Source organism: Cebus imitator, unplaced genomic scaffold, assembly GCF_001604975.1.
Source record: "Cebus imitator isolate Cc_AM_T3 unplaced genomic scaffold, Cebus_imitator-1.0 Scaffold155, whole genome shotgun sequence".
NCBI classification, from domain to species: Eukaryota; Metazoa; Chordata; class Mammalia; order Primates; family Cebidae; genus Cebus; species Cebus imitator.
Window position 1 is genome coordinate 464,157 of NW_016107470.1, and position 23,549 is coordinate 487,705.

Genomic DNA, 23,549 nt, shown 5'->3' on the forward strand with positions numbered 1-23,549 from the left:
GAGTGAGGGAGGTAGGTTTGGAGAGGGAAGGATTCCACTTGACAGAGTGGGGCAGACTTCTCCAAAGGGTAGAGCTTGGAGAGAAAGTGAAAATGGAGATAATACTGCTATACACGGTATTGATTTTGAAGGTTTAATATGACGTGACATGATGATTTACAAGGAGACCTTTTTGGGCCACAGAAATAAAAATCAGGAAGTAGCTACCTAAGGACATTTTGTGTGTAAGGTTTAGCAACCAGAACTATATCAGCTTAAGCATTACTTTTTAGCTAATAAAATACACCTATTTCCAAGAGTGTTTGCTTACAAGCGAACATCTTTCTCTCTCTGACACACACACACACACACACACACACACACACACACAGTCACAGATGCGTGCCTGTTTCCATTATCCTCAAGTTACTTCTCTCCGTGCCTCTGTTTCCTCATAGGGTGAAGCAAGAACATAAGGTGAATTCTAAGATATTTTCCCCAGGTTCAGGATTTTATGATAAAAAGTTCATGTACTGTATCTGAAAAAATTAGAATCAATTTTTTTTTTTAGACAGAGTCTGGCTCCTTTGCCCAGGCTGGAGTACAGTGGCATGATCTTGGCTCACTGCAACCTCAGCCTCCCTGGTTCAAGCAATTCTCCTGTCTCAGCCTTCCAAGTAGCTGGGATTACAGGCATGTGCCACCATGCCCAGCTAACTTTTGTATTTTTAGTAGAGACAGGGTTTTGTCATATTGGCCAGGCTGGTCTTGAACTCTCGACCTCAGGTGATCCACCTGCCTCGGCCTCCCAGAGTGCTGGGATTACAGGCATGAGCTACCCCACCGGGCCCTAAAATCAAATTTTCTCCTCAAAAGATGCTTAACTTTTGGGACCATCAAATTCATTTGGCTATTGTTCTTTGGCAATTGTACACAAATGATGCTTGCTTTCTTTTCTGTCTTCCATTTTGTTAGAGTGTTTGTTAGGGAGTTTTTCACATAGACCCCATAGTCAACGACAAATGGGCAGTAGTGCTAAAAGTTCAGTTCACAATATGTACACTTTAAGACTTCAGGGTTTTTGCTATGGAAAGCATTATGACTAGCATCTTCTATGATTGTGTGTCTGAAACTGCAGCAAACTTTCCTTCTCTTCCTCATACTAGATTGAACATCTACTTCCCCATTTAAAAAGCTCCAAGTCTCAAAGCTCGCTCACAGCAGCAAGGGTAAACCTGGCTGGGGAGGAGAGGACAAGGGTTGGCAAGCATGTCAAGATGACTCATTCCAGAAGTGTTGGCTGCAGAAGGAACCCTCACTGGGTAGGCAGTGAGACTGCTGGCTCAATGCCACTGGCTACGAGAGAGTCCCAGCCTCGTTACCCCACCCTGGCAACAGTGGCAAGCTCCTGTTGCACCTACGTGCAGACAGGAGAAAAATGGGGAAGCAGGCCAACTGCTAGAAAAATGAGTCTCATGAAATGAACATGACCTATTGCCTCCCAGGAGATCTGCATTCTTTTTCTTAAAAATACTATTCTAACACATTTGAAGACAATCCAAAGACCAAGCACGTTTTGAGAGCATTCTCCTTAAAGGCAGTGTGGTGGAGCTGACAGAATCCAGGCTCTAGAGTCAGAAGAACTGGGTGCAAATGCTGGCTCCTTATGTACTAAGAGACCTTGGGCAAATGCCTTTGTCTCTCTGAGTCACAATTTCCTCTAGTATGAAGGGGGAAATGTTGCTCATTTTGAGGGCCTATTGTTAGGATTAGAAAATAATATGTCTTCCTCCTCTTCATTTTCCTCTTCCCTACCCTCTCTTTCCTTTCACATCCTCTTTCCCCTTTCCCTTCCTGTACAATTTGGGGCTAAAATCATAAAGTGCATCAGAACAAGGCAGCCCTCCATGCCTTGGGGTAGGGAGTAGCCGAGGAGGTCCAGAATGGGAAGTTGAAGCCCAAGCAGGGTAAGGACACACCCATTGAAGAAGAGCTGCCTGGCATGGAAAATCAGAACCATATGGTGTGAGGAGGGCATCCAATCTGAGCCAGGCTGATGTGTGATAACAGAGCCTGGAGAGTCTTCGTGGGCTCGGATTTGTGGGGAGGGAGTCTCTGCACAACAGGTCAAGAGTGCCTCTGTGATAGCTGCAGCTGGTTTGCTCTTTGTTACCGCATAGGCTGATGAGCCGGGCTTGCTTTTCATACTTTTAGAAAGCAAATACCTAAGCACCTTGACAGCCAGCACAACAGATGCATGTCATAATAAGCAATTATTGATCAGGGAGACATTTTTATGGTGTTTTGGGAGTAACTGAATTATATGCACTGATGTGTTTGAATTTTAATTGTTTACCAGTTCACTGGGAGTAAAATATGGAGTAATAAAACAGATGATACCCCATTCCTTGATATCCCAGCTCTCCTTGAACACGACCTTTCTTCAGAATTACCTTAATCATGAAACACTCACGAAATGTTTCACTGTCTCTGCAGCAAGAATAAATACAGTATGTAAACAAGTTTAATTACTTAAGAGTTCAACTCTCTACCAAGTGTCGAGAACATTCTGAAGTTATCCCTCTTTGGTTCATTTAGAGAAAATGACAGAGGAAATAAAGCTTAAAATAGTTAATATCACCCAAAGGATGTCATCAAATATTAATCCACACAAAGTTACCAAAATATGTGGATGTCAGGTGGGATAGGCAAGCAAACATGGCACCATGCTAATCAGTAAGCCAGTAAGCATTTTCAAAAGTCACCGGGAGAAAAGTACTATTGTTTTTAGAACAAGGACAACAGATTTGGTGCTATAGACATGAATGATAGAATGAAAATTGTTTAATAAATCTCCCAGTCTAAGTAACAAACATTTCAATTAAGAAAATACATTTCCTCCAATTTACTGGAGATCATGTATTTTACATTTTTGTGTAACTTAATCTTTCTCTGTTAGGTTTAAAAGGAAATCTAAAAATTTCCTCTATCCTTCATGAGCAGCATTATTTGTATGATTTAAATGTCTCAATTATAGAACTTGAGTGGCAAATGCCCCATAGAATGATGAGAGTGGGAGGGAACACAAGTGGCCATTACTCTACTCCTCTGCCCCCTAAGCGGGATTCAAAGCCATTATCACAGCTAGCAAGGACATAAAAGTCTATCTCTAGATATTATAGAGAAATGTATTACTAGCAAGGAGATAATTGAGGAATAAAGGAGCTAACTAAATCAGTGTTTGACTACATAGTTCTGGATAACAAAGACATGTCCTTATAAGGCAAAGTGGCTTCATTAAGTATGGTCCCCAGAGGAAGGTAGGTCTCCCCTCCATGGCACATTCAATATATGGGAAGAATTTGGCATTCATTCCTTTAACATGCTAGCATAAATATGTTTTCTCATATGTACTACTTAATAAATATCCTAATACCTAATATTTATTGAATTATTATTATATGCAATCAAAGTATTTCACTTGGAGGGAATACTTGGGATAAATGGAATTGATTTCTTCTAATTTAATGATCCAAGGCAGATTTGACATCATGGGCATTATAGTCCCAGCTATAAAGGATTCCCATGTCCTTTTGTAGTCAGTCCCTTCCCCACTCCCTGACCCTGTCAACCACGGACCCATTTTCTGTCCCTCGCCTTATCTTTTCCAGAATGGTACGTAAATGGAATCATGCAGTTATCTTTTTTGTCCAGCTTCTTTCACTTAGAGTACTGCATCTGAGAGTCATCCATGTTGTTGTATATATCAATTGTTTGCTCCATCTCACTGCTGAGTAGTATTCCATTGCATGGATTTACCAGAGTTTGTTTATCTACTACCCAACTGAGTATAATCTGGGTTGTTTCTAGTTTTTGACAATTAGAAATAAAACTACTATACAGGTTTGGCAATTACAAATAAAATTGCTAACTGCTATATTTGCATACAGTTTTTATGTAAACACCCAAGAGTGGGACTTACGGTTGTATGGTTAAGTGCACATGTAACTGGGACTTTAGAACATACAAGGAAAGGAAACTTGATGATAGGAAGCTGTATTCAGAAAGTAGGTGTAATAGCTTCCAGATTAAATAACAACTAAAAGAAGAATGGAGGAATACGTAATATCTAGCACTGGCAAGAATATAGGAATGCACCAGTTTCATGCTCAGTTGGTAATGGAATGAAATAGCCCAACTTTTCTGGAGAAGAATTTGGCAGTACTTATCAGAAAATACCATGTACACTGGCTTCATTTCTATCCTCAGAAATATTCACACTCATGTGTAGGGGCAAATGTGCATAGATGTTTGTTTTGGTATTATTTGTAATTATGAAAAATGGAGACAACCAAAATGCTCACTTAGTTTCAGTAACTTATGACACATTCCTCCACCCTTTGAATACTAGGCAGGATTTCAAAAGAATGGGATGTAGCTCCGACATGGAAAGTTATTATTTAAAAATATATGTAAGATGTATGTTTGCAATACATAAATACACATTAATACATACATCTTTATGTGAAAAATAGACAAATCTTTTTTGTGAGGGTAGAAAAAGATCTGGAAGCTACACAGCTGGGCTTTATGGAGTGACAAGTGACTTAAGGGGAGGGTAGGAAGCTGGTGAGTAGTGAGGCATGAGATTTGCCTTTTCCTTAATGCGCTTCCACATTACCTGATTTCTTTCAAAACAGTCATACATTATTTGGCACATAACCAAATTAAAGGAGAGCTAAATAATCAATCACTAATTAACAAGTGGCCAGCAACCCCTATTGCATCCTCCTCCAACTTTCCAGTAAACCACGTATGAAGACAGAAAAAATGGAAACGCATCCAAATGAAGAGATAATTTAACACCTGAATCTGGACAGGACCTCTGTGGAACAGATGGGGCTGGAAAGAGAAGGATGTACCATACTTTGTTTCCCCAAAGGGGAACTCACTGAATAAAGATAAGAAGATGTTGTGTACCTTTCTGCCCACGAGTCCCTAAACAGTCAGTGTCTATACAGAAATCTGAATTCTCCTTTTTCAGAGTAGCGGCTTATCTATGAAGGCATCACAGCCTCTGCCACCTGGTTTCATTCATATGAATCACCACCTTCCCCTTCTACCATCATTCTAAAATGATACAGATACAACTCACAGAAAACATCAGCACTAAAAATGCACTATGTGAGGCTGTGAAATAAAGGGTATCCGGCAATTGTGTACTGGATTCGCCCCACAGATAAACTATCACAAATAAACAGAGACGGAAGCTCCCTGAGAGGTGTGTGTGCTAGGAATTGTAGTTTTCATGGGCAGAGTGTTAGACTCAGAGCGCAAGAGAATCAGGCAAAGGGACAGAAAGAGATGCATCCTTTCTATAAGAAAGCTTGCCAGAAACTGACAATGAGTTCTGAAGTTCTACACTTCTCCCTGTCTACCTGACCTCTGGGAAGGGAAGTGCTCCATTACACAGGGCTGCAGAGAACTGGGCCAGCGGTAACCCCTATCCTTAGAATGTTGCCAAACATAAAGTTAAAACAGATATTCCTTTCTTTTACGGGGAAAGGGATGCAAAAACTTGCATGGAATTAATATATGGATAACCACTGCTTCTATAGAAAAGAAAAACAAATGGAGGCACATAAGGGAACAGAAGCAACAATCAAGTGGCTAATGGTCTAAATTTATGCTTTAACCCCAAACTGTTACAAAATAATAATGTTTGTGAATCAAATTTTAAGCATGATGCCAAAATTAAATATCATAAGGAAAAATGTTCATATTTAATGATATAAATAATTCAGAATATTAAAAACTATGAACAACTTTAAAAGACAAAAGCTATACTGTGGAAGGTATTTTTAATACATGATAGACCAGGGTTAACATCTTTAACAAATAAAGTGCTCATAAAAATAAATCAGACTAGACAAATACCTTAATAGAGATGCACAAATTTCATGAATATGCAGAGCACCAGGAAACATAAAAAATGGCCAAGAAATATATGGAAAAAAGATGCCTAATCTAATAATAAAAGAAAATGAAAATAAAAGACAACCTTTTAACAAATAAAATCGGAAATGTTAATAAATTATAACATCTAATATTCTTGAGGATTCATGCATATAGTATTAACAATATTTTCTTGAGACGGTCTTCCTTTGTTGACTGGGCTGGGGTACAGTGGTACAATCATTGCTCACTACAGCCTTGACCTCCTGGGCTCAAGTGATCCTCCTGCCTCAGCCTCCTGAGTAGCTAGGGGGGCAGGTACATGTTATCACACCCAGTTAATTTTTATTTTTGTAGAGATGGGGGTCTCTGTTTGCCCAGGCTGGTCTTGAACCCCTGGGTTCAAGTGATCCTCCTTCCTCAACCTCTCAAAGTGCTGAGTGAGATTATAAATGTGAGCCACTGTGCTCAGCATAATCTTCAATCTATTATTCCAAATCTTTAAATTTGTGCATATCCTTTGACATAGAAATTCCTCTTGTAGGAATTTATCCCAAAGAAAAAAGTCATAAATAGGTACAAATTTTTAGTGAGAAGGATGTTGTTGCATTTTAAGTACAACACTGAAAAGTAAGGAATCATCTAAACATTAAAATTGGTTAAATACATTTTGGTATAAATATATTACACAACCATTAATCATTACATTGAGGAAGCGTATTTAATAGCAAAGGGAGAGAATCACTCTTTACTGTAAAAACTGAAAATGCATGTTATAAAAATGGTATTATAATCTGATTTAATTTTCATATAAGCATATACCAAAAAAACCAACACCATTCAAAGGATAGACATCAAATGTTCGTGATGATTATCTGTCTAGAATGAAACTGAGTGATTTTTGTTCCATAATTATTTCTAAAATTTCTACAAGTATTCCAAAGAGTCATTTTTTTTCTTTTACATTTGTTCAAGATAAAGAAAAAACACTACTCCAAGAAGCTTGCAATTGCCATGAGGAACGAAAAAGTGGGCAAGCCCAAAATAGAAAATAAATTTGAAAACCAATGTATCAAAATGAACATTTCTATTTGTTGTTCCTTCTCAGATTTTTTTTTAGATCTTTAATGTCCAGAAAGTACCTCTAATGATAACATTTAAAAGCTTGAGAACGACTTGTTCTGAAATCTTTGATTTATTATCAGCAAACCATAATTTTATTTGACTCTCTGGCAAACTTTGTTTTCCATTCATATTAGAACAGACGATGGATTAACAGCTAACTTTCCCTTAATAACTTTTAATAACCAATGCTTTCTCTTCTGCTGCTGCTGAAAATAGTGTGCATACTGACATTACTCCAGAAAACCTCAGCACAAACTCAATGGCACCCTTTCAGGAGCTGAATACAACCCAATTCCCAAAGTCTTTCATCATTTACCCCATAGAATAGTAATTCTTACTAAGGTATACGAGGAGTAAGGCTATCAGAATTTTAAACTACCAATGCCTTGTCAAAGGTTCTCTGATGTGTCTCTAGTGAGGTGTGCCCTAATCTGTAGACAGTCCACATCTCATTCTTCAACACGTACACCCACGCAGGTTGAGAATTTTAACGTGCATAGATGCTTCTCATGAGAGAGGGCTATCCAGGTCCACGGAACGGAAAGAAAAAGGCTCAGAAGAATGTCACAGAAGGTTTGATTAATCCAAGAGAGAAAAATCCCTTACTGGAAGGCCAGCAAGTAATTTATTTCTTAGTCATAAACTCAAACGCCACCTCTGAATCTGAGGCCAGGTTTCAATTCACTTAATTCATTTCCCCTTCAGAATTCATCAGAATGAGAAGAAAACAAAAAGACTCCATTCCAGGAGTTCAATATTTTGGCTTCCCCGGGTCACACTGGAAGAAGAATTATCTTAGGCCAAATATAAAATACACTAACACTAACAATAGCTAATGAGTTAAAAAAAATTCGCAAAAAAAAATCTCATAATGTTTTAAGAAAAGTTTACGAATTTGTGTTTGGCCATATTCAAAGCCATCCTGGGCTGCATGCTGCCCATGGGTTAGGGGTTGGACAAGCTTGTAGTCTATTTTTTATGTTTAAAATATAACTTTCTTTTTCAGTAAGTGAATGGATAAATGAACAATGGTACATCCATGCAATGAAAGATTATTCAGTGATAAAAAATGAGTTATCAAGCCACAAAAAGACATTGAGAGCAAGGTGAAATTATGGAGACAGTGAAAAAGGAAAGTGGTTGCCAGGGAGGGAGGATAAACAGGTTATTATTCTCTGGATGAGCACAGAGATTTTTAGGGCAGTGAAACGATTCTGTATGATACTATAAAGGCAGAAACATGTCATCACACATTTGTCAAAACCCACAGAATATACAACACAAAAAGTGAACACTAATGTAAATGATGCACTTTAGTTAATAACAACATATCCATATTGGCTCAGCTATGATAACAAATGTACCACACTAAAACAAGGTGTTCATAATAGGGGAACTGTGTGTGTGATGGGGGGGTGGGGATGAGGAGGGAGCATATGAGAACTATTTTCCATGCAATTTTTCTGTAAACGTTGAACTGTTGAAAGTATCAAGAAATATTAAAAAGCTAACAATATAAAATTAACATTTATCTATAAAAAGTGGAGAAAAAGTAACTTACTTCCGGTTCACGATTAGCCACTCCCGGATGTAGGTCTGAATACAGTCCCTGACGTGAGGGTCCAGTTCAACCCTAATGAGGTAGAAAATGAAATAAACACGTTATTACTGGGTAAAAACAACAAAACAATCCATTATCATAAGCAAGGAATGTGACATGAGTTTAAATCCTTATCAGTGAGAATGCTTAGGATGTTCTTGCCCAGTCATTCCAAGTGTCTAAAGTATTCCTGAGGCAATCAACATTTTTACTTTGATGAGATAAACATGTTGGCATTTTTTGCTTTGTGGGTTTTCTTTATTACAGAGATTCATGTTAAATTATAACTATCCTTGAAGGCATTCTGACACAAGACAGGTAGAACTAGCTGTAATTGAATACAAAACAAGAAAAATAAGTATAAATACCTAACTCTGACAGGGTAATTTGGACATATTTTTTATGCATGTGTAACCTTGTTAGGACACGTATGTTCTCCTTTTTGAAAGCCAGGAAAAAGAACAGTTGTCTTAAGCTTTGACGAATTTGCAGACACTGGCTTTTGTTGGTGATCATTAATTCAGACGGTTCCTGTTGTGCCAGCTTAAGAAATGCACCAGGAGCAATACTCTTCAAGTGTTTCACAGTCTTGAAATCAGAAATAACAATTGTATAACAATTGTTATTGTTGCAAATGCTTTAGTACCAGAAATAAACAGGTTTAAATGCTACAAGCCTTAATTTTCTCATTTGCAAAAAGGAGGTAAGAACAGAAATGTGCTGTTAGTATGAGATGAAGTATCGTAAATGTTACACATGTAGTATCTGGGTCCTAACTGCCCAAACCCAGCTTCATCCTTTATAGCAATGTGACCATGGGCCAGTCACTCAACCCTTCTGTGCCTCAGTCTCTCACCTTAAAGCGATGAGAGTAGTAAGTGCTCCTTTTAGTAGAGAGCTTTGATGAAGATTAAATGTGTTAGCGTGCAAAGTGCTTAGAAGATTGGCACATAATAAGGTGCACATATGAATTAATAGTTTACACTTAAGTGGCATTCACTATGCACTACGCACTGATGCAATTACTTTATATGTATTAATTCAGTTATTTCTCAATCAGCACCATAGGGTAGGCATTCCTATTATTCTCACTTTGAAGAAAAATGAGACGGTAAGGATCTTGTTTCAAGTCACACAGAAGTGCTGGAGCAGGGACTTGAATCCAGGCAGCTCACCTGTGGTGTCCATATTTTTCACTAGCACGCCATTACAGCTTAACCGAAAGTTCTGGGCTAGGCACGGGGTGTTCAACAGGAGTCAGCAATTGTTTACACCCTGGTGTGAGGATGATACCCTCCCCTGATTTAATTATGCAGAAGACTTTTTGGCAACAGCTGAAATAGCAGAGGTTGTCTTAAAGTCATCAGACAGATAAGCTAGCTATAAATTCTTTTGACAATAGTATACTAAAAAACTGATGCTAAGTAAAAAATTGTCTTATCAAATTTCAAAAGAAATTCTTCCTTCCTCTAAATTTATTGTACTGTTTTTGTTTTCGTTTTTTAAGAAACAGAGTCTTGCTATTTTGCCCAGGCTGAAGTCAAATTCCTGGGCTCAAGTGATCCTCTTGCCTCAGGCTCTCGAGTAGCTGAGACCACAGGAATGAGCTGGGGTGACTGGTTACTGTAAGCATTTTAAACAGCTTTTCCCAAGATTCTGGCCATATTTGAAAACAACTATACATTTTACATAAAGGAATAAATTCAATGATTCTTCACTAAAGATGAGACTAGTAGGTGTCACTTACATTAAGGTCAAACCTAAATAAGTGGACTGAAAAATGGGGGAGTATGTTTCCCAAAAATGACAATGTTTTTATTTTCTGGGAAGTGTGTATTTTTAAAACATCATAACTGAAAATATGGTCAGTTCTCCTATGTGAGTGAGAACTGTCTGAACAAGAGAGCAAAGGTTCACAATAACACCACCTCATTATCATGCAACCTCCTTAAATTGTGATGAAATAAAAAATCCAAAATAGAACTAGAATATCTCAGATTAATGAGGGCAGGGCCTGTGTTTCAGGATCTTCTTTCTGAGACCTTTCGGGGAGGATGAGAAGGTTGAACATGTCCAGGAGGATTTGAATCTTAATTTTGCCTTTAAAACGAATGTAAATATAAATTTATCCTAAACCTCCAAAGAGACATTTTTTAAAAAAACTTTAGAAGCAATAGGCGTTTCGTTTAGCTATAATTCCATAGTTAGTTTGATACCAAAAGCTAATGCCCATGCCTATAAACATATAGAATAACCAACTGTAGAAACTCATGCCCTAATTAGCTATTCACATATTCATTCTACAGAGCTCTCCCCACTGTTTTACCACTGCATGACACTTTCTCCAAACGCGGGACTTTGCCTTCTTCATCTTTTTATCTCAGTACCCAGAATATAGTAGATGCTCAATAAACATGGGTTTACCTTATGTTTCTAACTTGATCCAGCCTCATAACTGTAAGCAATTAAAATGCTTTTGGATGGAGGCATTTCAATAATAATTATTAAAAATCGAGACCATCCTGGTCAAAATGGTGAAACCCTGTCTCTACTAAAAAATACAAAAATTCAGCTGGGCATTGTGGCGTGTGCCTGTAATCCCAGCTACTCAGGAGGCTGAGGCAGGAGAATTGCCTGAACCCAGGAGGCGGAGGTTGTGGTGAGCCGAGATCGGGCCATTGCACTCCAGCCTGGGTAACAAGAGTGAAACTCCGTCTCAAAAAAAAAAAAAAAAAATCTTGACATTTTTGCAAATGGAGAAACTGAGGCTTTGGGAGGTCACCCAAGGTCACTGAGCTGGCAGCCAGGTGGTCTGGCTCCAGAGCCTGTCCTTTTAACCTCCTCCTGAGCATTTCCTCTGGTCCCCCTGCATCCCTTGCACTGTCTTGGTCTCCATGTAGCTTTTCAAAAGCTCTGGCCAAACTAATTTAAAACCTACCTATATTGAGGTGATGATATCATACAGTTGTCCCACACATTTGAACAGATTGAGTAATTTTTTTTTAGTTCAGATCTAGGACATCTCCCCCACCTGCTTATTGAAAACAATCACATGACAGTCACAATCACATCTACATTTAAGAAAACAATTTACCCTTCCTCTGGCAAAGAGGGCTGCAAAGTCCTACATTCCTTTGGTGTGAACACCACATCCAAGTCGTCATCAGTGAGGTCCCCGAGCTCCTGGGCAAGCTGCACATCCAGAGTGTTCAGGTGTGTCATTAGAAGTCCTTCAAAGTCCACCGGCTCCACAGGGTCATAAAACTGAGGCTGGAGGGGCAGGGAAAAGGAAAAGGAGGTTCTCACCCGGTTTTCTGGTAAAAGCACAAAGGCAATCGTAGATGTTTGCCTTGCCTTCTTTGAGTTAGTAAGTACTTCGCTCCTGGCGTAAAACAGAGTGACTCTTTGAAGAAGCTGTCAAACACAGAAGTAGTGATATGGAAAAAAATGCAGCACCGAAAGTCAAGTCATAACACGATGAGTAATTAAAATCACACCCCAAGGCAGAATTTTTCTCTCCTTAATTGCAACTTGATGAGGAATCCTGAGGAGATCCAAAATGAGATCACAAAGCTTTGCTGAATTTTTATAATTTCTCCTGCAAAAGCTCTCTGAGGACATCTTTTGTTTACCCAAATATAGTGATGTAGGGAATGGAGGCAATTTTCCAGAAATCCAGGCAAACTCAATGCTCCTTGGCTGAGTATTTAGGCACAGCGTTTCTTTTGGCCTAAGTTATGCTACACATTGGTTCCCGAAAGTACTTCATATATAATCACAGCCGACAGCAAACACCAAGTGTTTCGGTGGCTGAAACACTCCAGGGCAGTGATTTCTAAATGTCACTGGCTTGACTGGTGCTGGTCTGGAAGAAATTTCCACTGGACTGCAGCTACGCAGGCAAACTCAGGGCAATCTGCTGATTTTTCATATGGCTAAATTTACTCATTTTGAAAGAGGTATTCTTTGCTCTTCAATTTTACCTTCCACAGTAGAAGACAGGGGGAATAAAAGAAATGATAGAAATTGATGGCAATTATAAAAATAGTTCTTATAGTTGATAAAATTAAAAGTTGGCAACCCTTCATCAGTCCTCAATTAAAATATATTTTCTCTTCTGTGAAATCCAAAGACTTAAGAATGACTGCCCTAAGAAAGTAAAAGAACTGCTTAGATCAAGTAGACATGTGTCATAATAATAATAACAGCTCCGGGCCGGGTGTGGTGGCTCACACCTGTAATTCTAGCACTTTTCGAGGCCGAGGTAGGTGGATCATGAGGTCAGGAGTTCAAGACCTGCCTGACCAACAAGGTGAAACCCCGTCTCTACTAAAGATATAAAAATTAGCTGGGTGGGGTGCCATGTGTCTGTAATCCCAGCTACTTGGGAGGCTTAGGCAGGAGAATTGCTTGAACCTGGGAGGAGGAGGTTGCAGTGAGCCAAGATCGCGCCACTGCGCTCTAGCCTGGGTGACAGAGTAAGACTCCATCTCAAAAAAAAAAAAAAAAAAAATGATAGCAGCTCTATGAAGTGTTCTTTTATGGCAGAGTCTTTGGAGTCATCGGCCAAAGGAGGGGCGGGGTGGGGGGAGTTACTTTCCTCTATCTCTACCCCGCAGCAGCAGGCCAACAAAACAAACACCTTGGATTCTTTATTTGTACAGCCTTGATGGGAGACAAGGGCAGATCCGAGGGAATTACTAACAAAACCGGTTTTGCATCCCTTTGAAACCAAATACCTGTAAGGCCTTCAAGTTGGAGAGGAGAAACAAAGTGCTGCTGAAGAGGCAGGGGGAAATAAGATTAGAGAATGGATGTGGCATGGCCCGTCCCCTCCCATTCTTGCTGTCCCTGACGATGGAGGAGACGTGAGTGACGTAAGTTAGGGAGTGAGGATGAAGCTGAAAATGAGGCAAAATGTGCCCTACTTCCCATCTGGGATTCTTTTTTCAGCTTTTAGGCTTGGGGGCACATGTGAAAGTCTGTTACATAGCTAAACTCGTGTCCCAGAGGTTTGTTGTACAGATTATTTTATTACCCAGGTATTAAGCCTAGTACCTGATACTTATCATTTCTGCTCCTCTCCCTCCTCCCACCCTCCACCCTCAAGTAGACCCCAGTGTCTGCTCTTCTTTTCTTTGTGTTGGTAAGTTCTCATCATTTAGCTCCCACTTCTAAGTGAGAACATGCAGTTTTTGGTTTTCTATTCCTGTGTTAGTTTTCTAAGGATAATAGCCTTCAGCTCCATCCATGTTCCCATGAAAGACATGATTTCATTATTTTTATGGCTGCATAGTATTCCATGGTGTATATATCACATTTTCTTTCTCCAGTCTGTAACTGATGTGCATTTAAGTTGATTCCATGACTTTGCTATTGTGAATAACGCTGCAATGAATATTCGTGTGCATGTGTCTTTATGGTAGAATGATTTACATTCCTCTGAGTCTGTACCAAGTGATGAGATTGCTGACTTACATTATCCTATACCATGGCAAAGGAGGGCAGAAGAGAAGGTGACAGGACAACCTTAGTAGCTGAGAGCAAAGCATTCCCCTCGTTTCCCACGGTGTCTGGGTGCTATGAGAGTCGGATCTCTTGGTTCTGACTGGGGACCTGGGGGTCAGCTGAAGAGAGCACTATAGTCCCTACCAGGGTGCCTCTCAAAATGAAACAACAGGAACCAGTAGGAGCTAAAGGAGCCAGAGATCAGCCTGTGCAGGAGCTAGATGAGGACTGAGTTTGCATTAGGACACTGCTGAACTCTGCCAGAGGAAACCACAGGCACCATCTATGCACAAGACAAAACCATCTGTCAATCTGCCACAGACACCTCCATAGGACCAACCTTACAGAATAAAGAGGATTCTCCCACTCCCCTGCCCCACCCACCCACCACATAGAACACAGAGTTTAGAGTCAGGGACTGAGTGACTGCTATGGGAAATGATGAAAACTATGTATTTTTCCAGCTCCAACCTTATTAGTATAAAGTTTATACCCATTTAAGTAATAATTATTGAGCATTACTATGTGCAAAGAAATTGGACTAGGATTGTCTCATTTAATCTTCACTATAACCCTTTGAGGTATGCATTCTTATTGAAAGTTGAATTCAACTGGTGTTTCAGAATTTTGAATTTTTTGTATCATGTCATATTTACATATACATAATGAGACATCTAGGGGATGGAACCTAACTCTAAACATTAAATTCATTTATGTTTCATATATATCTTATACACATAGCCTGAAGGTAATTTTATACCATATTTTTAATAATTTTGTGCATGAGGAATTCTATTCAGTCATAACAAACAATGAAATCATGTCTCTTGCAGCAACATGGATGGAACTGGAGGCCATCATCTTAAGTGAAAAGACTCAGGAAGAGAAAGACAGACATCACTGTTTTCACTCAGAAGTGGGAGCTAAATAATGTGTACACATGAACATAGAAAGCTAGGCATTAGAGACTTAAAGTAGGAAGGTGGGAGGGGTAAGGGATGACAAATAACCTAATGAATACAATGGACAGTACTTGGGTGATGGAGACACCAAAAGCCCAGGCTTTACCACCATGCCGTATGTCCATGTAACAAACTGCACTTGTACCACCTACACTTATACAAATAAAAAAAGGATTCTGTGTATGAAACAATGTTTTGACTGTATTTTGACTGTGACCTGTCACATGAGGTCAAGCGTGGAATTTTACACTTGTGACGTCATGCAGGAACACAAAAACCTTCGGATTTTGGAACATTTTAAATTTTGGATTTTCAGATTAGGGATGCTCAGCCTATATCCTCATTTTACAGGGGAGGAAAGTGAGGCTAGAGATTTAATAATTTTCCCAAGATTACACAGCTAGGGAATGGCCCATCTGGAATTCAAACCGAGGCAGGCTCATGTTCTCAACTGCTATAATTTTGATTGTTTTCTTTTGCAGGCCTTTCAAGAAATCTGTATTTTTTGAAATAATCAAAACACCAGGCAATAGTAAGCGTGTTTGGAAGTCAGTCAAATAATATATTTACCATGACCCACAAATTCCACTATGAGTTGCTCATAAGATTGGTTGCTCACAGTAATAAAATAAATAGAAGTGATAATAAGTGTAAACTTACTATGAAGACTATCAATTACTCAAGAAGAGACAATGGAAATATACACTTCAAAATTATACCAAAGCATAGTTTGAAGCAAGGTGACATGAGCCCCAAAGCTAGTAAGTGGCAGCCTCATGGAGATATGACATTTGTGTGCAATCATCAGTGAGAAAAAATTTCACTTCCTGCCAGAGAATAATACTTGTCATGTTGGACAGACACAGTGGCTCACGCCTGTAGTCCCGGCACTTTGGGAGGCCAATGCAGGAGAATTACTTGAGCCAGCAGTTTGAGACCAGCCTGGGCAAAAAAGTGGGACTCTGTCTTTACAAATTATTTTTTTAAAGTTAGATAGGTGAGATCCAAGATAGCCGAATAGGAACAGCTCTGGAGTGCAGTTCCCAGTGAGAACGCAGAGGGCAAGTGATCACTGCATTTCCAAACAAGTTTTTACTGCCCGCAGACCAGGAGATTCCCAGGCAGAAAAGTGCCATGACTCCCCAGCATGACTGTTTCAGCCAATGTAGCGAGTTTCCGCACAAAAACTCACACAAATCTGGGTGACCGTTTCAACTGGTGCCTGGAACACCTCGGAGACAGAATTGCCCATTCAACCAAAAAAAAGGGGGCTGAAACAGGGAGCCAGGTGATCTGGCTTGGGGGGTACCACCCCCACAAAGATCAGCAATCTGAAATGCTCTGGATTGAGTTTCACAGCAAGCATGGCTGGACCCGGGATGGTCCAGCTCTGTGGGGGGAATGGCATCTGCCATTACCGAGGCAGTCCACCACTCCCAAGGCAGTCCACCATTACCAAGGCAGTCCACCATTACCAAGGCAGTCCACCCATTACCAAGGCAGTCTGCCATTACTAAGGTAATCCGCCATTACTGAAGCAGTCTGCCATTACAGAGACAGTCCGCCATTACTGAGGCAGACCGCCATTACCGAGGCAGTTCTAACTACACCTCTTTAAATAAAACCGCAAGGAAGTTCACATAGCAGCTGGGCAGAGCCCATGGCAACTCAGCAACGCCTCTGCTGGCAGACTGTGACTAGGCTACTTCCTCGCTGGGCAGGGCATCTCTGAAAAAAGGCAGCAGCACATCAGGAACTTATAAATAAAGCTCCACCTTCCCAGGACAGAGCACCGGGGGAAAAAAAGGTGGTTATGAGTTCTGCTGCAGCAGACTTAAACATACCTGCCCAGCAGCTCTAAATGGAATAACGCAGCTCACAGCTCAGCACTTGAACTCCTATAAGGGACAGACTACCTCCTCAAGCAGCTACCCGACCCCCATATATCCAAAGAGACACCTCATAAAGGAGAGCTCAGGCTGACATCTGGCGGGTATCCTTCTGGGACAAAGATAACAGAAGAAGAAACTGGCAGTTACCCTTACTGTTCTGCAGCCACCATAGGTGATCCCCAGGCAAGCAGGGTCTGGAGTGAACCTCCAGCAGTCCTACAGCAGAGGGGCCTGACTGTTAGAAGGAAAACTAAAAAACAGAAAGAAATAACTTCATCATCAACAAAAAGGATGTCCACTCAGAGACCCCATCTGAAAGTCACCAACTACAAAGACCACAGGTAGATAAATCCACAACGATGGGAAGAAACTGGTGCAAAAAGGATGGAAACACCCAAAACCAGACTGCCTCTCCTCCTCCAAGGGATCACAACTCCTCACCAGCAAGAGAACAAGGCTGGATGGAGAATGAGTCTGATGAACTGACAGAAACAGGCTTCAGAAAGTGGGTAGTAACAAACTTCTCTGAGCTAAAAGAACATGTTCTAACCCAATGCAAAGAAACTAAGAACCCTGAAAAAAGGTTTCATGAAATGCTAACAAGAATCAACAGCTTAGAGAAGAATATAAATGAATTCATGGAGTTGAAAAACACAACATGAGAACTTCACAAAGCATACACAAGTTTCAATAGCTGGAATCGACCAAGCAGAAGAAAGGATATTAGAGTTTGAAGATCAACTCAATGAAATAAAATGGCAAGGCAAGATAAGAGAAAAAAGATTAAAAATAAATGAACAAAGCCTCCAAGAAATATGGGATTATGTGAAAAGGCCTAATCTACGTTTGATAAGTGTACCTGAATGTGATGGATGGAATGAATCCAAGCTGGAAAACACTCTTCAGGATATTATCCAGGAGAACTTCCCCAACCTAGCAAGGCAGGCCAATATTCAAGTCCAGGAAATACAGAGAACACCACAAAGATATTCCTCAAGAAGTGCAACCCCAAGGCACAGAATCGTCAGATTCACCAGGGTTGAAATGAAGGAAAAATGCTAAGGGCAGCCAGAGAGAAAGGTCGGGTTACCCACAAAGGGAAGTGCATCAGACTCACAGAGGATCTCTTGGCAGAAACCCTACAAGCCAGAAGAGAGTGGGGGCCAATTTTCAACATCCTTAAAGAAAAAAACTTTCAACCCAGAATTTCATATCCAGCCAAACTAAGCTTCATAAGCAAAGGAGAAATAAAATCCTTTATGAACAAGCAATTGCTGAGAGATTTCATCACAACCAGGCCTGCCTTACAGGAGCTCCTGAAAGAAGCACTAAACATAGAAAGAAACAACCAGTACCAGCCACTTCAAAAATGTACCAAATGGTAAACAGCATCGACACAATGAAGAAACTGCATCAACTAATGGGCAAAACAACCAGCTAGCATCAAAATGGCAGGATCAAATTTACACATAACAATATTAGCCTTAAATGTAAATGGGTTAAATGCCCCAATCAAAAGACACAGACTGTCAAATTGGACAAAAAGTCAAAACGCATCAGCATGCTGTATCCAGGAAACCCATCTCACATGCAAGGACACACATAGGCTCAAAATAAAGGGATGGAGGAAGATTTGCCAAGCAAATGGAGAGCAAAAAAAAAGCAGGAGTTGCAATCCTAGTCTCTGATAAAATAGACTTTAAACCAACAAAGATCAAAAGAGACAAAGAAGGGCATTACATAATGGTAAAAGGATCAATGTAACAAGAAGAGCTAATGAAACTAAATATATACGCACCCAATATAGGAGCACCCAGATACATAAAGCTCTTAATGACCTTCTTAAAGAGACTTAGACTCCCACACAATAATAGTGGGAGACTTTAACACTCCACTGTCAATATCAGACAGATCAACGAGACAGAAAATTAACAAGGATATCCAGGACTTGAACTCAGATCTGGACCAAGCAAAACTAATAGACATTTACAGAACTCTCCACCCCAAATTCACAGAATATACATTCTTCTCAGCACCACATCACACCTACTGTAAAATTGACTAAATAATTGGAAGTAAATCACTCCTCAGCAAATGCAAAAGAATGGCAATCATAACAAACAGTCTGTCAGACCACAATGCAATCAAATTAGAACTCAGGATTAAGAAACTCAGAACTGCACAACTTCATGGAAATTGAACAACTGGCTCCTGAAAGTTGACTGGATAAACAATGAAATGAAGGCAGAAATATAGACATTCTTCGAAACCAACAAGAACAAAGACATGACATACCACAATCTCTGGGACACAGTTAAAGTAGTGTCTAGAGGAAAATCTATACCAATAAATGCCCACCTGAGAAGCAAGGGAAGATCCAAAATAAACACCCTATCATCAAAATTGAAAGAGCTAGAGGAGCAAGATCAAAAAAAACTCAAAAGCTAGCAGAAGACAAGAAATAACTAAGATCACAGCAGAAATGAAGGAGATAGAAACAAAAAAAACCCTTAAAAAAATCAATAAATCCAGGAGCTGGTGTTTTGAAAAAATCAACAAAATAGACCACTAGCCAGAAGAAAAGAAAAGAGAGAAGAATCAAATAGATGCAATAAAAACAATAAAGGGGATATCACCACAGATTCCACAGAAATACAAACTACCATTAGAGATTACTACAAACAGCTCTATGCACATAAACCAGTAAACCTTGAAGAAATGGATAAATTCCTGGTCACTTGCACCCTCCCAAGCCTAAACCAGGAAGAAGTCAAAACCATGAATAGACCAATAACAAGGGCTGAAGTTCAGGCAGCAATTAATAGCCTACCAACCAAAAAAAGCCCAGGTCCAGATGAGTTCACAGCCAAGACTACCAGACACAAAAAGAGGAGCTGGTACCACTCCTTCTGAAACTATTCCAAACAATCCAAAAAGAGGGAATCCTTCCCAAATCATTTTATGAGACTAACATTATTCTGATACCAAAACCCAGCAGAGACTCAACAAGAAAAGAAAACTTCAGGCCAATATTCATGATGAACATCGAAACAAAAATCTTCAATAAAATACTGGCAAACCGATTTGCAACAGCATATCAAAAGCTTATCCATCATGATCAAGTAGGCTTCATCCTGGGGATGCAAAGCTGGTTCAACATACGCAAGTCTATAGACATAATTCACCACATAAATGGAACCAAAGACAAAAAACACATGATTATCTCAACACATGCAGAGAAGGCCTTTGACAAAATTCAACAGCCCTTTATGTTAAAAATTCTCAGTAAGTTAGGTATTGATGGAACATATCTTAAAATAATAAAAGCTATTTATGACAAACCCACAGCCAATATCATACTGAATGGGCAAAAACTGGAAGCATTCCCTTTAAAATCTGGCACTAGACAAGGATTCCCTCTCTCACCACTCCTATTCAAGATAGTATTGGAAGTTCTAGCCAGAGCAATCAGGCAAGAAAAAGAAATAAAGCGTATTCAATTAGGAAAGGAGGAAGTCAAATTGTCTCCATTTGCAGACAACATGATTATATATTTAGAAGACCCCATCGTCTCAGCCCAAAATCTCCTGAAACTGATAAGCAACTTCAGCAAAGTCTCAGGATACAAAATCAATGTGCAGAAATCACAAGCATTCCTATACATCAATAACAGACTTAAAGAGAGCCAAATCAAGAACAAACTGCCATTCACAATTGCTACAAAGAGAATAAAATACCTAGGAATACAACTAACAAAGGATGTAAAGGACCTCTTCAAGGAGAACTACAAACCACTGCTCAACGAAATAAGAGAGGACACAAACAGATGGAAAACATTCCATGCTCATGGTTAGGAAGAATCAATATTGTGCAAATGGCCATACTGCCCAAAGTAATTTACAGATTCAATGCTATCCCCATCAAGCTACCAATGACCTTCTTCACAGAACTGGAAAAAACCACCTTAAACTTCATATGGAACCAAAAGAGAGCCCGCATAGCCAAGTCAATTCCAAGCAAAAAGAACAAAACCAGAAGTATCATGCTACCTGACTTCAAACTATACTACAAGCCTATAGTAATCAAAAGAGCATGGTACTGGTACCAAAACAGAGATATAGATCAATGAAACAGAACAGAGGCCTCGGAGGCCACGCCACACATCTACAACCATCTGATCTTTGACAAACCTGACAAAAACTAGCAATGGGGAAAGGACTCCATGTTTAATAAATGGTGTTGGGAAAACTGGCTAGCTATGTGCAGAAAGCAGAAACTGGACCCCTTCCTGACACCTTACACTAAAATTAATTCAAGTTGGATTAAAGACTTAAACATAAGACCTAACACCATAAAAACCCTAGAAGAAAACCTAGGCAAAACCATTCAGGACATAGGCATAGGCAAGGACTTCACCACCAAAACACCAAAAGCATTGGCAACAAAAGCCAAAATAGGCGAATGGGATCTAATTAAACTCCAGACCTTCTGCACAGCAAAAGAAACAATCATTAGAGTGAACCAGCAACCATCAGAATGAGAAAAAGTTTTTGCAATCTACCCATCTGACAAAGGGCTCATATCCAGAATCTACAAAGAACTAAAACAGATTTACAAGAAAAACAAACAAACCCATTCAAAAGTAGGTGAAGGATATGAACAGACACTTTTCAAAAGAAGACATATATGAGGCCAACAAACATGAAAAAGTGCTCATCATCACTGATCATTATAGAAATGCAAATCAAAACCACATTGAGATACCATCTCATGCCAGTTAGAATGGCGATCATTAAAAAATCTGGAGAGGATGTGGAGAAATAGGAACACTTTTACACTATTGGTGGGAGTGTAAATTAGTTCAACCATTGTGGAAGACAGTGTGGCGATTACTCAAGGACTTAGAAATAGAAATTCCATTTGACCCAGCAATCCCATTACTGGGTATATACCCAAAGGATTATAAATCGTTCTATTATAAAGACACATGCACATGTATGTTCATTGCGGCAGTGTTTAGCAAAGACCTGGAATCAACGCAAATGTCCACTGATGATAGACTGGACAAGGAAAATGTGGCACATATACACCATGGAATACTATGCAGCCATAAAAAACGATGAGTTCGTGTCCTTTGTAAGGACATGGATAAATCTGAAAACCATAATTCTTAGCAAACTGACACAAGAGCAGAAAATCAAACACTGCATGTTCTCACTTATAGGCAGGTATTGAACAATGAGAACACATGGACACAGGGAGGGGAGCATCACACACTTAGGTCTGTGGGGAGGATCTAGGGGAAGGACAGCAGGGGGTAGGGAGTTTGGGAGGGATAACATGGGGAGAAATGCCAGATATAGGTGACGGGGATGGAGGCAGCAAACCACATTGCTATGTATGCACCTATGCAACGATCCTGCATGTTCTACACGTATACCCCAGAACCTAAAGTGCAATAAAATATATTAAAAAAAAAAAGTTAGATGGGTGTCGTGGTGCACCACCTATACTCTTGGCTATTCCAAGGCTGAGGTGGGAGAAACTCTTGGGCCCAGCAGTTCTAGGCTGCAGTGAGCTATGATCACACCACCGCACTCCAGCCTGGGTGACAGAGGGAGACCCTGTCTTAAAAAAAACAGAAACAAACAAAAAACCCCTAAACTTGTCATGTCCCTGAAATTTGAAGCCACAAATGATGAAAAACCTGGCTGACAACAGCCCCTGTTTATAGGCGAGACTGTCCAGGGGGAAAGAATGGCTGATTTCCTCCCTTAGCAATGGTGCACGAAGCATCTACTGGGTAGGACATGCTGAGTCCTTGAGTTGTTGGCCATTAGGGATACAGAAGAGTACAGGCAGCTATTCTCTTGGAGTTGCACTCTAATAAACCATGAGGTGGTGAAATATGCAACTTTCTCACACATAAATAATGCCATTATTTGGTGGGGGAATTTGATAAAGAACATACATCATCATTAAGCACTAACTGTGTGGCAGTGTGCCAAGGGCAACATACCCAGTTGATGATAAAGTCATAAACTCTTGAGGTCTGTTCCAGTACTGAAGAGATGGTAAGCACAAACAGTAATGACAGCATTACTGAGTATGGTTCTAGCACCACACTCAAGTTGGCATTTAATAGTCTGTTCCCCTACTCTTTCTACACTGAAACTAAAGTGGGAGCAAACTGGTCTTGCCCTTGGTAAGTGGGTGGAGACCCTCAATGCTGTTAACTAGGCCTCCTATCTGTAGTTCCTCTTGCAAATTCCAATAACCAAGAACCAAAAAGATTTCTGTTGTCTAAACTATCAGGAGTCTTATTTTCAAGAGCAGGCATTTCTATGAGGCAATCAACACACACACAAACACAAATACACACATCTAGTGATATGCAAAAGAAGAAAACAAATATTGGAGAATGTTACAGTGACATTACATCTCACTAGGGATGAAGTTTAGAAACAGGGTTGGGTAGGGAATGAGGAATTTTCAAAGATCAGTTCAAGGCAACATCTGGGTCCCTGG

General features: G+C 39.9%; 1 protein-coding gene across 1 annotated transcript in view; it reads right to left on the reverse strand.

Annotated features, from left to right (window-relative positions):
• Positions 1 to 23,549, reverse strand: part of DOCK8 (dedicator of cytokinesis 8) — a 246,736-nt gene that overhangs the window by 162,123 nt on the left and 61,064 nt on the right. The window contains exons 3-4 of the mRNA XM_017543412.2: positions 11,754 to 11,929; positions 8,621 to 8,692 (exon numbers count right to left, since the gene is read on the reverse strand). Coding sequence (XP_017398901.1) covers positions 8,621 to 8,692; positions 11,754 to 11,929 — 248 coding nt within the window. The remainder of the gene's footprint in view (positions 1 to 8,620; positions 8,693 to 11,753; positions 11,930 to 23,549) is intronic.